Here is a 15,823-nt window from a genome sequence, read left to right as displayed (position 1 = left end):
GTTTCTTTATTGACGGTCCTGGAGGCAGCGGTAAAACATACCTCTATGAAGTTTTAATGCATCACGTTAGAGGGTTGAGAAAAGTCGTATTGCCATCGGCTACAACAGGTATTGCAGCAAACCTTTTGCGAGGAGGTCGCACTATGCATTCACTCTTTGGGATACCAGTTCCAGTCAATGAAATCTCTGTTTCCAGAATCAAACAAGACACATTTGCAGGAAAACAGTTAAACAGTGCAAATCTTTTGATACTTGATGTGTGCACCATGGCACCCAAATATGCTTTGAGCTTAATTGACAGACTTCTGCGTGAAGTTATAACTACAAATGTTGCTGAAAAAAATGAAATTCCTTTTGAAGGTAAAGTTTTTGTCATTGGCGGAGATTTTAGGCAATGCCTTCCAGTTGTACCAAATGGAACAAGAACAAATATTATCGAGTCCACCTTAAAAATGTCTGACCTTTGGAAAGAGTTTAATCAACTCCAACTAATTAAAAACATGCGATCTTCTGACCCAGAGTACAGCAACTGGCTTCTTAAACTTGATAATGGTGAACTTAGCAATGAATATAACCTTGGAGAAGACATTATTGAAATACTAGAAGACATGTTGTGCACTGACTGCATAGTAAGTGATGTTTTTGGACAACGTGTTGAAATTGATGTGAACGACCAAAGCAGTGTTGAGAGGGCCTCTTCCTATGGAATTCTCTGTCACAAGAACGATGACGTAGCTCTGCTAAATTCCCGTGTGAAGGATAGAATGCCTGGAGAGTATAAATTGTACAAAAGTGATGATTCGGTGGATGTAGACAATGAAGATGAACGAGAGCATTATCCAGTTGAATTTTTAAATAGTGTTACGCCATCAGGAATGCCATCCCACAGACTACAACTTAAAGTTGGAGCAATCGTCATGTTGCTGCGGAATCTAAATACAAGAAATGGTCTATGTAATGGAACTCGCCTTATTGTTACTGGACTCCATTCCCACATAATTCAATCAAGAGTGATCACTGGATCTGCAAAAGGAGACGAAGTGTTCATTCCACGCATTGATTTATGTCCTTCAGACACCGGTCTTCCAATTAGGCTTCGGCGTCGACAGTTTCCAGTAAAACCAGCATTTGCCATGACAATAAACAAGTCACAAGGTCAAACTCTACACCTTGTTGGCATATATTTACCGGAGCCCGTTTTTGGTCATGGACAACTCTCTTGCGTTTTCAAGAGTTAAAATGAGATCCAATGTCAAGGTTCAAGTTTTGGATACCCATTTACAAGGAAAGTTGCTTACAGATAGTCCAAAAGTATTCACCAAAAATGTAGTGTACAAAAATATTTTGGGTCGATATTGTTAAAAAATATATTATAGTGTCGTACTTCTTTTGTCCGATGATTTATTTAAAAAAATAGTTAGATATTCATGGAATAGTTTATATATTTGGATCATCTGTTTAATAATTTTGTTCAGTTGTATTAAGTTCTATAAGCAATAATATTTAATAATGAAGTATTATTTTACCCAGAAAATTCTGTGTATTCATTGTATTATTGTTAAATCTTCATAGCGGCATCTGCAGCATGTGCTACTAAAGTGAATGCAGATTTGTGCCTCTCCACGCACTTAGTCCCGGCGTGGAAAGCAGCGAATCTACAGACAGCAGCTAATCTCAGCAGTATCTGAGAGCGCGTGCTGTGCCTCCGTTCCTGCGAGGAGCTGCTGAAAACAGGACAGACAGCGCTGGAGCAGAGAAAGGAAACAAGGGGAGGATTAGGGTTTAGTTTTTTAACTGTGCTGTGGGGATGGGGGAATGAGTAGGTCATACAAAACCAGGATAAGGCGGCCATACAAGCAAGGATGAGGAAGCCGTACAATCCAAGATAAGGGAGCCATACAAACCAGCATTAGAGGAATGACGGAGCCATACAAACCACAATTACAGAATGAGGGAGCTATACATACCACAATTACAGAATGAGGGAGCTATACATACCAGCATATGGAAATTTAACAGTAGGTGCTGCATTTCCCACCCTAGGCTTATACTCAACTCAATAAATTGTCCCTTTTTTTTTGTTGAAAAATTATGGGTCTCGGCTTATACTCGGGTCACCGCGCACAGGCAGCATGTACCCCCGCCTGAAGCTGGCTCTTGCTTCCGCTTATGTCACGACTATTTGCAGCTGCAGCCAAGCAGTCTCCTGTTTCGCGTTCCACGGTGAGTGATGGGCTGTGGCCGGGGTTATCCCACATCCCGTCACACCCGGCATTCACAGCACGAGCATTCATTGACAGAGCGCGTGGTGGATGCTGGGTGTGACACGATGAGGGATAAGCCCGCTCACAGCCCGTCATTCACCGTGGTACACGGAACAGGAGACCCCTGGCTGCAGCCGCAAATAGTCATGATGTAAGCGGAAGCAAGAGACGGCTGCTGCCGGGAGAATTACGTGCTGGCTGTGCGTCGTCAGCAATGTTGTCACAAGCAGGATTGACAACATGACGTAATGATAAAATTCATTAGGGGCCCCGGGGGGATACATTGGGGGGTTAATTTAAAGTAGTGCACAACCCATTTATATACTGCTTCGCTGCTTAGTCGCACCCGGTCGGCCGCATATATATTCTAGAATATCCGATGCATTAGAATCGGGCCACCATCTAGTAATTTATAAGGGAGGACCGTGTGATGGTTATAATTCATAAAAGAGGATAGTGTGGAGGCAATGTATCATAAGGTTGACAGTATAGGGGTCATATTTTGTGCAGGAAGCACAGTAAGGGGCAATTTTTTTATTGAGGGGCACAGCATAGAAGATATTTTTATTCATTATAATGATATTTTTAAGGGCACTGTGTCAGGATGTGCTACAGAAAACCAGAGAAAAGGGAAGTCTGGAGCGACGAGCTTTGAACGTGAAATCTCATCATGGCTTTTGTACTACATGGAGACAAAAGGGATGGAACATGTCACCTATAAGGTACCTTGGTAACTATTGTGATATTTACTGCGTCTCATCAGTACTGTGGTTCCTGAGTGGTCTGCAGTCTAATGATAGCTGGTTACAACAACTTCCAACATCTCCTTATCATTGTTAATCTGGGAGTTGCAGGTTCATGCGATACAATTGTATATAGAGCTGACCTGACATTGCATTTAATCTCTGTACTAAGTTGATGCCACAGTCATGTACTGACAGTGGTTCTGATCTTGTACACATGTACTGATGGTGGTTCTAATTTTGTACATGTAGGACCCTGAGGATTCGGCTGCTACAGGGGTATTGCACCTCAGCCAGAGGTGTGGTATTCCACTCCCGGGTAAGGATGGAGTGTGGAACTGAGCTCAGTAGGCTGCATGCACTACACACATCCCATTTCCGGGGGACAGACCAATGGTACTCCCACTAGAGAAATGTGCAGGTACGACAGTGTCTGTCCCTGGCTGGAGTGGGAGGGGGGTGGAACATCCCAGTAGTGTAGGGGCAGATAGGGGGAGCAGTCTGGGTAATGTTAGGAGCTCATTGGGTGCTGGTCACCTGAGCTCACACATAGAGGGAGTATATAAGGTGGGAACCATCTTAGATCAGGGTCAGTCAGACAGGCAGACAGTGTTCAGTCAGCCTTGTGTAGAGGGTCGGCAGTCCTGAGAAGAGAGAGAGAGAGGAGAAAGAAGGACCCAGAGGGGGAGAAGAGGGAACCCCAAGAGCCCAAATACAACCAGAAGGGTGAAGGGTTGGCACAAGGGTACCGGATCCCAAGCTGGTGGAGGGCACTAATCCTTAGCCAGAGACCGGAGGTCGTGGGCAGAATCTGCCACGACCACCCACCAAATCCACCCGGAAGGCAAACCGTGCATAGGGTCAGGGAACCCAGAGACAAGGGTTTTACCAACAAGAGGCCCGAGGGAGCCGGACATAGGTGGATCCCTGGTGGGGAAGGCCAGAGAGAAGGACCAGTCAGAAAGGGAGCTCAGGACCACGCTCCAGAATCACCTGGGGGTTGGCCGAGTCCAGGACCTGGTGGACGCAGCACGGCTCGGGTGGTCACTCAAGGCCAGAGTGACCAACACAAAAGCAGTAAGTAAAAACCCTGAACTGCACAGCCCGGCTCTGAGTCTCATTACCATCCTCACTGCACCACCACAACCACCATCCTCTACAACTGACCCCCTGAGGCTATACCCCTCCCGTTGGGGGTTATACTACCGGAGCTGCACACACACCACCAGCCTCAGCGGACCCTGCTGCAGCGGCGGCCGTATTGACCGCAAATCAACGGGTGGCGTAGTCGACATAAGAGAACATCTAGTAACATCTGTAAGGACTGCCACACACTGAGCTTGACACCCTGGGCACGGACCGGGTCACCGCCACTCGGAGACTACAACCCCCCCCCCCATCTGATCCGGCTCCGGGTATCCCCCAAACAACACTGGCCCAGGGGGCGCGTCATACACATCAATCCAAAACTGATCAGATGACATACTACATGACTATGTTAAAACTCAAAACTCCTCCAAACTTTTTGAGGATAATAAGAAAAGATTATGCTCAATTTCTGCTCTAAAAGTTCAGTGAAAGTTAGGGTGTACACTGAGTTTTTTGCAGTAGAAACTGAGTTGAAACTCTCCAAATCCTCCTCCTAGTCTCAGAACTTATTTCTGGTGATGTAGTCATGTACTGGGGGTGTATGTTTATGTAAGTACCCCTTTAATTTTTTTGCAGCCCTTGGGATTGGTTCAGGATCACAATGTGGCCCTTGGACCAAAACAATATGTGAAGTATTAACATTTTTTAACAAATAAAAGAAGGTCGTCGGCATTTAATGCAATCTTTTCTTCTCTGCCCCCATATTTAAAGCCTTCTATACCAGGATGCTTTCTAATAAAGTAATAATATAGGCTAGAGGTTCGATTGCGAAGGTAAAAAGTAACGGTGACAGAGGGCAGCCTTGCCTTGTTCCCCTATGCAGTTCTAGAGTGTCAGCTATATCTCAGTTAGCCCTTCACTAGTGGTCGCGGCCCTATATAGTAAAAGATCAAAGCACATTTCCTTAAGAACTGCCCATAAATATTCCCACTCCACACTATCAAAGGTCTTAGTGGCATCCAAGGAAAGAATAGCCCTATTTCTTGGATCCTCTTGAGACACTTGTATATTGAGAAATAATCTATGTAAATTAATGGCTGTAGGTTTAGAAGGCATGAAGCCTGCCTGGTCCAAGTGGATTACAGAGGTTATAACCGTGTTAGAGGGAACCTGTCACCAGGTTTGTTCTATATGAGATAAGACCACCACCTTTCAGCCCTCATATACATCATTCTAATATGCTGCATATATGCCCCCAATCCCGCCTGCAACAAAAGAAAAAGACCTTTCATTAGACTCACCTGCAGGGTGATCAGGTCTGATGGGTGTCGCAGGTCTTGCTCCGGCGCTTCCCTTCTTCTTTCGAAGCTGTCCTCCTTCTGTGCTTCATGTGGATGATGCGTCCTATGTCACTCACACAGTGTTCACCGGCATTACGCTCCTGTGCAGTCGTACTTCTCTACCCTGACCAGACCAGAGCAAAGTACTACAGTACTTATAGTCCCAGCATATTCATTCTCTTTTTAAGATCCAGGAACAAGGATCTTTTGCGTTGGACTTCAGCAGAGAAGTCTGGAAATATTGAGATCTTTTTCCCACCAAGCTGAATATTTTGCTTCTCCCTTGATTTTCTTAGTATAATGTCTCTGTCTTTATAGAATTTTAATTAGAATGAGTTGGTGGGGCCTACCCACCGGCCCAGGTCTTGTAGGAACTCTGTGCGCCCTCTCCACCATGAATAAGGGAGTGAGGACCCCAGTAGTCTCACCACTTACATAGTAACGTAGGTTGAATAAAGACCTAGGTCCATCCAGTTCAACCTTTCTCCCCCAATTGTACTCCCCATACCAACACTACACCAACATACTAACTTACTGGGACTAGGCCTCACAAATGTATTATTACCATTTTTATTATTGCTGCACTATTACAATTAAAAATGAACCCATTTATTAATTTTTGGATTAGTTTTATATTTTGTATTACTCTTATGATTCTAATAATGGTATTACTAAAATCCCTATGCCTCTCCAGTAAAATTATATTTTCAGCATGTTCAATCAGCTAAGGTCTGGAAACCCTGTTCAATCAGAACAATATAGGGGCTGTTGTGTTCCTGGTAAAGTGTTTCCCCTGTTAGGCTATGTTCACACGTTGTGTTTTTGCAGCATTTTTTAAATGCAGATTTTCAGCTGCATTTTACAGTACCAGCAAAGTCTATGTGATTTCAGAAATCTCATGCACACACCTTGTTTTTTTATTCCTGACTGTTTTGCCAAAAAGCTGCGTTTTTGCAAAATGCAGCATGTCACTTCTTTCAGCGTTTTTCACCCATTGAAAGCAATGAGTAAGTGCAAAAATGCAGCAAAAAAACAGATATCAGATTTTGCAGCGTTTTTGGTGCCAAAACCTGCTGATGTTGAATTAGATTATTTTTTTTCTGCACTAAACTTTATCGGCATGCACGAGAGACAAATGAACAGTAACAAAACGGCGCAAAAAATTGCTGCAAAAGCTCAGCAAAACCTGATTTTTTGACGTTGCTTCTTTAATACCTAGAGAGCAGGTTTTACAAAAATGTAACGTGTGAACATAGCCTTATTGTATACCAAGGCATCTTGTCTATGTAGTGGCAGCTGTACCATGTAATTCAGCTCAGTACCAATTACTTAAATGCTGCAGTAACAGTTACCAAAACAGAATTATCCCTGTAAGGTCACGGCCCCACTATCAGTATTTGGTCTGTATTTTTTCTCAGGAGTGGGAGCCAAAACCAGGAGTGGGTGATAAATGCAGAATTGGTGACTTGTTTCTATTATACCTTTTCTCTGATTGTTCCTCACCTGGTTTTGGCTCCCACTCCTGAGAAAAAATACTGACCGAATACTGACCAAATACTGATAGTGGGGCTGTTGCCTTACCCTAACAAAATCCTGATTAGTAGTTCAAGAGGTTCATGGAAGGTGAATAAGGATATTTACCATACTGTAATGTTGGAGTCCATAGGTTTGGAAAGCACAAGAGAAGAAATGGGAGAAGCTGGGTCATCCGCAGAGTCCGAGGGAGTAGAGCTCTCAGAAGTCATTTTGTCAGCTTGTGATACTGAGAAGCATACACTTAATATATTGGTCCCGAAGCATCCAGTTCGTCGTATTGAGCAATCCATTGGAAGTGCTCTGTATATGTGATAAAGCTGGATACGAGTACACACAGGTGGAGTAATGGGGGAGGATCAGCTTCTGACTGATCTAACCTGTTCTATGGCTAATGCGGTGGTGTTTCCTGACACACCTTGACATGAAAAATGCCTCTAACAATGTGTCTGGCTCCCGATTATTTTCAGATTCCTCAACAGATACAGTATGACTGATGCATCAGGTGATCCCACTGGATTACATTATAAAGCTGTATAATAAACAGCATGCTGTTTGGAAGAAAAAGATGATAAACTCATTGCTAAGCCTTTGAGTTAAAGGAGTTGTCCAGCACTATTTTTTTTTATTTTTACTATGGGTCTAAAAACTAACACACAGGTAGTTGATGACAGAGGAAACTATCTGCATGTTCTACCCAGTGCCGGCTCAGAGCAGTAACCAACCACTCCTGCCGCCTGCCGGAGATTCAGATGTCTACATCAACAGAGCAGCTCTTCTTGACGGTCTGTGACTGCTGATATCATGTTGACTGACAGAAGGCTCAACGCAAGAAGGCATTGGGGAGCCGGCTGTCAATCAGGATGATGTCTGCAGTCACGCCCCATAAACAGAGCAGAGTGGAGGAGTGGTCTGAGATCGGCGCTGGGCACAACAGACAGGTAGTTAGCAACTACCTGCCTGTGAGTTCTTATGCTCATAGTAAAAAAAATTAAATAGTTCTGGAAAACCCCTTTAAGTTTTGTAAATACATTTGTAAACCTTTAACCATTATCCAAGTTGAATGGAGCAATGAGCTAACTCCCATCTCACCCATCGCAAACTGATAGAAGTAAGTCTATCCTGTGCCCCCCTCAACTTTTTGGGCCTTAATGCAGCAAGTTTATTTGCCAATCAAACTTAAAGACAATGCACACATTCACACATATTTTTTTTAATTTGTTAACAAAAGTTAAACAATATTTTCTACCATTTTTCTGCTGTAGAGTGTCCTTCTTGTAAGTCCTTTATTGAGCTGAGTGATATGCAAAAGATACAAATCCATCAACGCTCCTGGTCCAGGTTCTGATGTCTTTCTACTCTCCTCCTTGATTCTCTCAGTATTAGAGACAGCAGCAGGGAGGGGAGGGAGGTTGTACACAGACCTCCAGTGGATAGAAAGCATCTGCAGTCTCAGGGAGGGCAGAGAAAATAAGGAAAACATTTGAAAAGGAAATAAGTGCAAGATAGAATCTAATGAAGTCAGCAGCATCACGGGTACACATAGATCTCACATTCAGCCTATATTACTGGAAGAGAAAATCCCACTAAACATAAATCTGAAGCTTGAAATATTGTCCAAACTCCATAACAGGGGTCTGAAAATGAATGAAGGAACAAAAACTTAGTCCAAACTTAGTACAATATTATCATCTAAAGGCAGCCCTTTTATTTCAGCTTCCAAACATAAATTGGAGACATGGGAGTAGCCAATCCCACCCATCTCTCCCAGCTGCTCTTAAAACCAGACCCAAAACCAGGGCTATTAACCCCTTCGCAACCCTGGGATTTTACATTTTTGCATTTTCGTTTTTTGCTCCCCTTGTTCCCAGAGCCATAGCGTTTTTATTTTTTTGTCAATATGGCCGTGTGAGGGCTTATTTTTTGCGGGAAGAGTTGTACTTTTGAACGACATTACTGGTTTTACCATATCGTGTATGGGAAAACGGGAAAAGAATTCCAAGTGCGGTGAAATTGCAAAAAAAGTGCAATACCACAGATGTTTTTTTTTACATTTTTTTTACCATGTTCACTGAATGCTAAAACTGACCTACCATTATTATTCTCTAGGTCATTACGAGTTCGCAGACACCAAACATGTATAGGTTCTTTTTTATTTAAATGGTGAAAAAAAATTCCAAAGTTTGCTAAAAAAAATGTTAAAAAATTGCGCTATTTTCCAAGACCCGTAGCGTCTCAATTTTTTGGGATCTGGGGTCGGTCGAGGGCTTATTTTTTGCATGCTGAGTTGAAGTTTTTATTGATACCATTTTGGGGTAGATCCGATGTTTTGATCGCCGTTATTGCATTTTATTGCAATGTTGCGGCAACCAAAAAACGTAATTCTGGCGTTTAGAATTTTTTTCTCAGTACGCCGTTTACCAATCGGATTAATTCTTTTTTTATATTGATAGATCGGGCGATTCTGAACGCAGCGATACCAAATATGTGTATGTGTTTTTTTTTTTTAATTATTTTATTTTGAATGGGGCGAAAGGGGGGTGATTTAAACTTTTATATTTTTTAAATATTTTTAAAAACATTTTTTTTTTCACTTTTTGCTTGCTTCTATAGTCTCCATCGGAGACTAGAAGCAGCACTTGTCTGATCACCTCTGCTACATAGAGGTGATCAGCAGATCACCTCTATGTAGCAGAAATGGTCCTGTGGTAGGTGGCGTTCATAGCGATCAGCTCATGACAACCACTGGAGTCTGCTGCAGACCCAGGGTTGTCATGCCCACGCATCGGTGACCCGCGATCACGTCACAAGGTCACCGATTACTATCTACCTGAGGAAGATAGCTTCTGCTATCGAAACGCGTCGTGGCGTTAGAGAGCGTACTAAACAATAAAAGGTTTGTGTGTTATAACCTAATCCCCTGTCTAGTTGTTCTAGCGCTTCACTAACACCGCACAATTCTTTCTTTCTTGGTTGGCTGTCAGAGATTGACAGCGGCATTTAATATGTTAACAGCCGCGGGTTGATCACGATTCTACCTACGGCTGTTGTGGGCACATGTCAGCTGTAAGAATCAGCTGACATGTGCCCGGTTCAGTGCGGGCTCTGCGCAGGAGCCCTCACTGAACTGGGGGTTACAGTCTGTTGCCTACTAATACGCCACAGGCTGTAAAGGGGTTAAATAAACCTCACAGCACTATCAGTGCTGGATCCTTCTCTTCAGGTTTTACATCACTGAGGCTAGGCACCTCAGTGACAAATATACATAGAACATTACCCTCCTGCTCTCCTACATACCCTCTCCCTCTGCCCAAAGCTGAGGGCTGGACACCCTCTGCCAACCAATAGTGCACACTTGACAGGGTATCCGCATTCCTTGGTTGGTGAACTTTGTAGTTGCCTTCATCAACACTTTCCACCACCTCATAGGATCCTTGTGACGCGCCCCCTGGGCCAGTGCTGTTAGGGGATACCCGGAACCGGATCAGATGGGGGTTGTAGTCTCCGAGTGGCGGCGACCCGGTCCGTGCCCAGGGTGTCAAACTCAGTGTGTGGCAGTCTTTACAGATGTTATTAAATGTTCTTAGTGTCGACTACGCCACCCGTTGATTTGCAGTCAAAAGGCCGCCGCTGCAGCAGGGTCCGCTGAGGCTGTTGGTATATGTGCAGCTGTGGTAGTATAACCCCCAACGGGAGGGGTATAGCCTCAGGGGGTCAGGTGTAGAGGATGGTGGTTGTGGAGGTGCAGGAGAGTTAGCAAGAAGACTCAGAGTCGGGCTGTGCAGTTCAGGGGTTTTTACTTACTGATTTTCTTGTGGTCACTCTGGCCTTGAGTGACCACCCGAGCCGTGCTGCGTCCACCAGGTCCCGGACTCGGCCAACCCCCAAGCAATTCTGGAGCGTGGTCCTGAGCTCCTGTCTGACTTTCCCTCTCTTCTGGCCGTTCTCACCAGGGATCCACTTATGTCCGGCTCCCTCGGGCCTCTTGGTGGTCAAGCCTCCTCTGGGCTCCCTGACCCTATGCTTGGTATGCCTTCCTAGTGGATTTGGTGAGGGTCGTGGCAGATCCTGCCCACGACCTCCGGTTTCTGGCTGAGGATTAGTGGCCTCCACCAGCTTGGGATCCGGTACCCTGGGTGCCAACCCTTCACCCTGCTGTTTGTATTCTGGGGTCTTGGGGTTCCTTCTTCTTTCTCTCTGGGTCCTTCTGACTCCTCTCTCTCTCTCTCAGACTTGGCCTTGGAGCTGGGCCCAGCCGGAACCACAACTCCCTGTCAGCCCTCCTGGCTGAGCTTCTCTGCTCTGCTCCACTCTCTACAAAAGACTGACTGACTGACTGACTGACCCTGATCTAAGATGGTGCCCACCTTATATACTCCCTCTATGTGTGAGCTCAGGTGACCAGCACCCAATGAGCTCCTAGCCTTACCCAGACTGCTCCCCCTATCTGCCCCTACACTACTGGGATGTTCCACCCCCCTCCCACTCCAGCCAGGGACAGACACTGTCGTACCTGCACATTTCTCTAGTGGGAGTACCATTGGTCTGTCCCCCGGAAATGGGATGTGTGTAGTGCATGCAGCCTACTGAGCTCAGTTCCACACTCCATCCTTACCCGGGAGTGGAATATCACACCTCTGGCTGAGGTGCAATACCCCTGTAGCAGCCGAATCCTCAGGGTGCTACATTCCCCCCTGGTAAACCACAGCACGTCCTCGGGCTGTAAGAGAATAAACATCCAAAACATACAATTTTTTTTTTCATAAAACATCAACATATAAAACATTATATATATTATCAGCTATAAAACTTTTCATAAATAACATTCTTGTTCCTCCGGCCACGATGCAACTTGTGACCGGGTAAAGTGCGACAGTCCCTCTTGTAGATAAATGGTTTCCTATAAAACCAGTAGGGGGCGCCTTAGAAAGCGCAACTATATACAATGGAAAGTGGCCGCTCTCAGTCCTCGGCCAGGTAATGGAAATAGGGACACACGGGTAACAGTTCACACTTTGTCCCAACGGGGAACATATTTAAAGCAGCAACAGTTCTGGTACCCCTACGGGCAACTATTTACAGTCTCTCTCTACCGTACTTCAATGACGGCGTCCTCCTGCTTTTTCTTGTTGGTTGGTTTCAGACCCGTCCGGGTCCTCTTGCTCCTCCTCACACCGCAGCTCCTCCTCCGTCAGGCGATGTACATGGAGGGCGTAGGGTCCTTTGGCACACTTGTGCCGGGTGAACGTGACCTCGTCCCCTACATAAAGGTCACGACCTCTGTGTCAATCCGGCAGATGGCTTTCTACGTCTCTGCGGGTGACAAAGACGTCGCCGGGGGTGTGGTGGTCTCTAATAAAGCCCCACCCATGCTGCAGGTTGAACTTAATCACAGTCCCGGTGGTACGGGGACCATGCGCTGCACGGGGTTCTCTCCTGGTCCGGCTCTTCTGCTCCGCGCTCCTTATCTGCGCTTGCTGTTCCCGGACCCGCCTCTCTCTCCGCTCCCTCCGAAGACCTCGAGCTGCTGGCGGCAGCTCTCTGCACGCTCCGCTGCGGCCGCCCGAGTCTCCTGAGTGAACCCCATGAGGTCTTCTCCGGTGGGGTCCCACTCAAACTGTGCCTCCTCTAGCGGGGGCTGAGTCCTCCTAGCGGGCTTCGGAGCCGGAATCAGGGGCTCACACAGGGGCCTTGCTCTTTGGAGTTCCAGTTGGTAGTACTCCTGGGGCCATACAAAGGGCTGGCCATCCGGGCACGTGTGCTGGGCAAATAGATCTTCGCCCAGGTGCGGCACTCGAGATGTTGAGGGCGCGTTGATGGTAGCGGCGCCCGGGTTGACCAGGCCTTGCGACCAGGCTTGCGGCACCCTAAAGTTAAAGGGCACCGTAAGGACGGCGGTGCCCGGGGTTACTCGGCCCTGCGACGAGGCCGGTAGCTCCGCGGAGGTAGGGGGCGCTGTTGGAATTGCGGCGCCCGGGGGTACTAGGCCTTGCGACCAGGCCGGTGGTGTTTCCTGTTTGGTCGCGCTCAGGGTCGAGGCGTGTGACGTCCCAGGGGTCGCGGCCGCGGCTTCCGGTTGAGGCCTAGTCTGCGGCGGTGACGATGCAGCGACGGGCACGGCAGGGGAAACTTCGGGCTCTGCGACGGGGAGCTGGGGCTGGCACGCGGTTTCCCGGCTCGGGGTAGAGACGTCCCCTTTACCTGCCTCCGTTCGTTCAGCTCCCTTCTCGGCGCCGTCTCCGGCCTTGAGTCCTCCTGCACCATCCTCAGAGGCGGTCTGTCTCCTCATCTCGGGTGGCGTGCTCCGCTGACGGGTTTCGGTCTGCTGGGCCATCTCTCGGCTCCACTCCGCCAACGTCTCTCGCTGCACCTGGGCCATCCTCCGTGCGAGGCCCTCCAGCGCGGTCTGCGCACACTCCCGGTCTTGGGGGAGCTGTGCCAGGATCTCCACTAGGCCTAGTGGGGTTGTGGCTTGTAGCAGGCTCCTGACCACTGGGTTGGTGCTGCCTGTCTCTCCCTCCATCTCCGGGTACGCTTTCTCTGGACTCCTCTCCAGACTTCTTGTCTCCGGGTGCGCTCTCTCCAGACTGCTCCAGGCGGCACCCATCTTTGCTCTTTTGTTCTGTCTCCGCCCACATTGAGGGTGGTCCCGGGGCAACTTTGTGATTGTCAGTTCCAGGGGCAGTTCTTTCACGCTGATGGACACTTCCAGCATCACAGTCTCTGTTGGTGGGCGCGGTTTCCGCTTTTGGTGCCATTCTTCGACCTGGCCCACGATGGGAGGTGGCCTCTTGCCACCCTCTGGCACGCCCATAATGGCGTCCGCTCTTCCAAGGCGGGAAATCTTTGGAAATGGCGGGAATCGTCTCCCAGTGGCGGGAAACTCCATGGATGGCGGGAAAAAGCTGCAAATGGCGGACAACCGGCGGGAAACGACCTGTGATGGAGTCCGTTGGCGGGGACCCTCCGGAACCGGCGGGAGACTTCTTTTTGAGGTAACGGTGAACTTTTCTTCAGGCACGCAGTACCCGGTTGTTGCGGGCACGTTATCCTGCCGACTACGCCAAAGTTGACGCGCCCCCTGGGCCAGTGTTGTTTGGGGGATACCCGGAGCCGGATCAGATGGGGGTTGTAGTCTCCGAGTGGCGGTGACCCGGTCCGTGCCCAGGGTGTCAAGCTCAGTGTGTGGCAGTCTTTACAGATGTTATTAAATGTTCTTAGTGTCGACTACGCCACCCGTTGATTTGCGGTCAAAAGGCCGCCGCTGCAGCAGGGTCCGCTGAGGCTGTTGGTATATGTGCAGCTGTGGTAGTATAACCCCCAACGGGAGGGGTATAGCCTCAGGGGGTCAGGTGTAGAGGATGGTGGTTGTGGAGGTGCAGGAGAGTTAGCAAGAAGACTCAGAGTCGGGCTGTGCAGTTCAGGGGTTTTTACTTACTGATTTTCTTGTGGTCACTCTGGCCTTGAGTGACCACCCGAGCCGTGCTGCGTCCACCAGGTCCCGGACTCGGCCAACCCCCAAGCAATTCTGGAGCGTGGTCCTGAGCTCCTGTCTGACTTTCCCTCTCTTCTGGCCGTTCTCACCAGGGATCCACTTATGTCCGGCTCCCTCGGGCCTCTTGGTGGTCAAGCCTCCTCTGGGCTCCCTGACCCTATGCTTGGTATGCCTTCCTAGTGGATTTGGTGAGGGTCGTGGCAGATCCTGCCCACGACCTCCGGTTTCTGGCTGAGGATTAGTGGCCTCCACCAGCTTGGGATCCGGTACCCTGGGTGCCAACCCTTCACCCTGCTGTTTGTATTCTGGGGTCTTGGGGTTCCTTCTTCTTTCTCTCTGGGTCCTTCTGACTCCTCTCTCTCTCTCTCAGACTTGGCCTTGGAGCTGGGCCCAGCCGGAACCACAACTCCCTGTCAGCCCTCCTGGCTGAGCTTCTCTGCTCTGCTCCACTCTCTACAAAAGACTGACTGACTGACTGACCCTGATCTAAGATGGTGCCCACCTTATATACTCCCTCTATGTGTGAGCTCAGGTGACCAGCACCCAATGAGCTCCTAGCCTTACCCAGACTGCTCCCCCTATCTGCCCCTACACTACTGGGATGTTCCACCCCCCTCCCACTCCAGCCAGGGACAGACACTGTCGTACCTGCACATTTCTCTAGTGGGAGTACCATTGGTCTGTCCCCCGGAAATGGGATGTGTGTAGTGCATGCAGCCTACTGAGCTCAGTTCCACACTCCATCCTTACCCGGGAGTGGAATATCACACCTCTGGCTGAGGTGCAATACCCCTGTAGCAGCCGAATCCTCAGGGTGCTACACTTGCCATATGATGAGGAACTTACTCTAACCCCAGTACTCTACTAACTCCAGTAAAGTGACCTAGAACCCTCTTGAATCCCCAGGGAATTCTTGATGTCCAGATACTTTTCCACCAGGCCCACCAGGTCATCTGCGTTCTGAGGATCTCCATGGGCACCCAGCACCGAACCCACTTTGGCAGCGTGCGGATGAACCGATCCATCACCACTCTCTCCACCATCTGCGCTGGGAAACAAGTCTCGAGCTGAAGCAATTTATGTACTAAGTGCAGTAAGTCAAAATCTGTGACCTGGGAGGCTTGTCCCTGTGGTAGCCCCAGTGGTGTACCTGTCGTGCCGTGACTGCAAAAATTACGCCCAGACGAGCCAAGATCTAGGCCTAGAGCTTTCTGTACTCCTTGGCATCCTGAAGGGACAGATTGTAATAAGCCTTCTGCGGATCCCCAGACAAATATAACGCCAGAGCCTCCACCCACTGCTCTGGAGGCAATTTTTCCCGATTTGCTACCCACTTGAACACCATCAGGAAGCCATCGA

The 15,823-nt window shown here is 48.1% G+C and overlaps 1 protein-coding gene across 1 annotated transcript in view; it reads right to left on the bottom strand.

The window, feature by feature from the left end:
* Positions 1-7,335, bottom strand: part of LOC141234697 (transient receptor potential cation channel subfamily V member 3-like) — a 124,945-nt gene extending 117,610 nt beyond the window's left edge. Inside the window, exon 1 of the mRNA XM_073668034.1 lies at positions 7,078-7,335. Coding sequence (XP_073524135.1) covers positions 7,078-7,262 — 185 coding nt within the window. The 5' untranslated portion in view covers positions 7,263-7,335. The remainder of the gene's footprint in view (positions 1-7,077) is intronic.
* Between the last annotated feature and the right edge of the window lie 8,488 nt (positions 7,336-15,823).

The sequence above is a fragment of the Phyllobates terribilis genome, unplaced genomic scaffold (genome assembly GCF_046119375.1).
Source record: "Phyllobates terribilis strain yellow unplaced genomic scaffold, ASM4611937v1 Scaffold_2__4_contigs__length_985480577, whole genome shotgun sequence".
NCBI lineage: Eukaryota > Metazoa > Chordata > Amphibia > Anura > Dendrobatidae > Phyllobates > Phyllobates terribilis.
The sequence above is the reverse complement of the archived record's forward strand: the minus strand, read 5'-3'. Positions and strand labels throughout refer to the sequence as shown.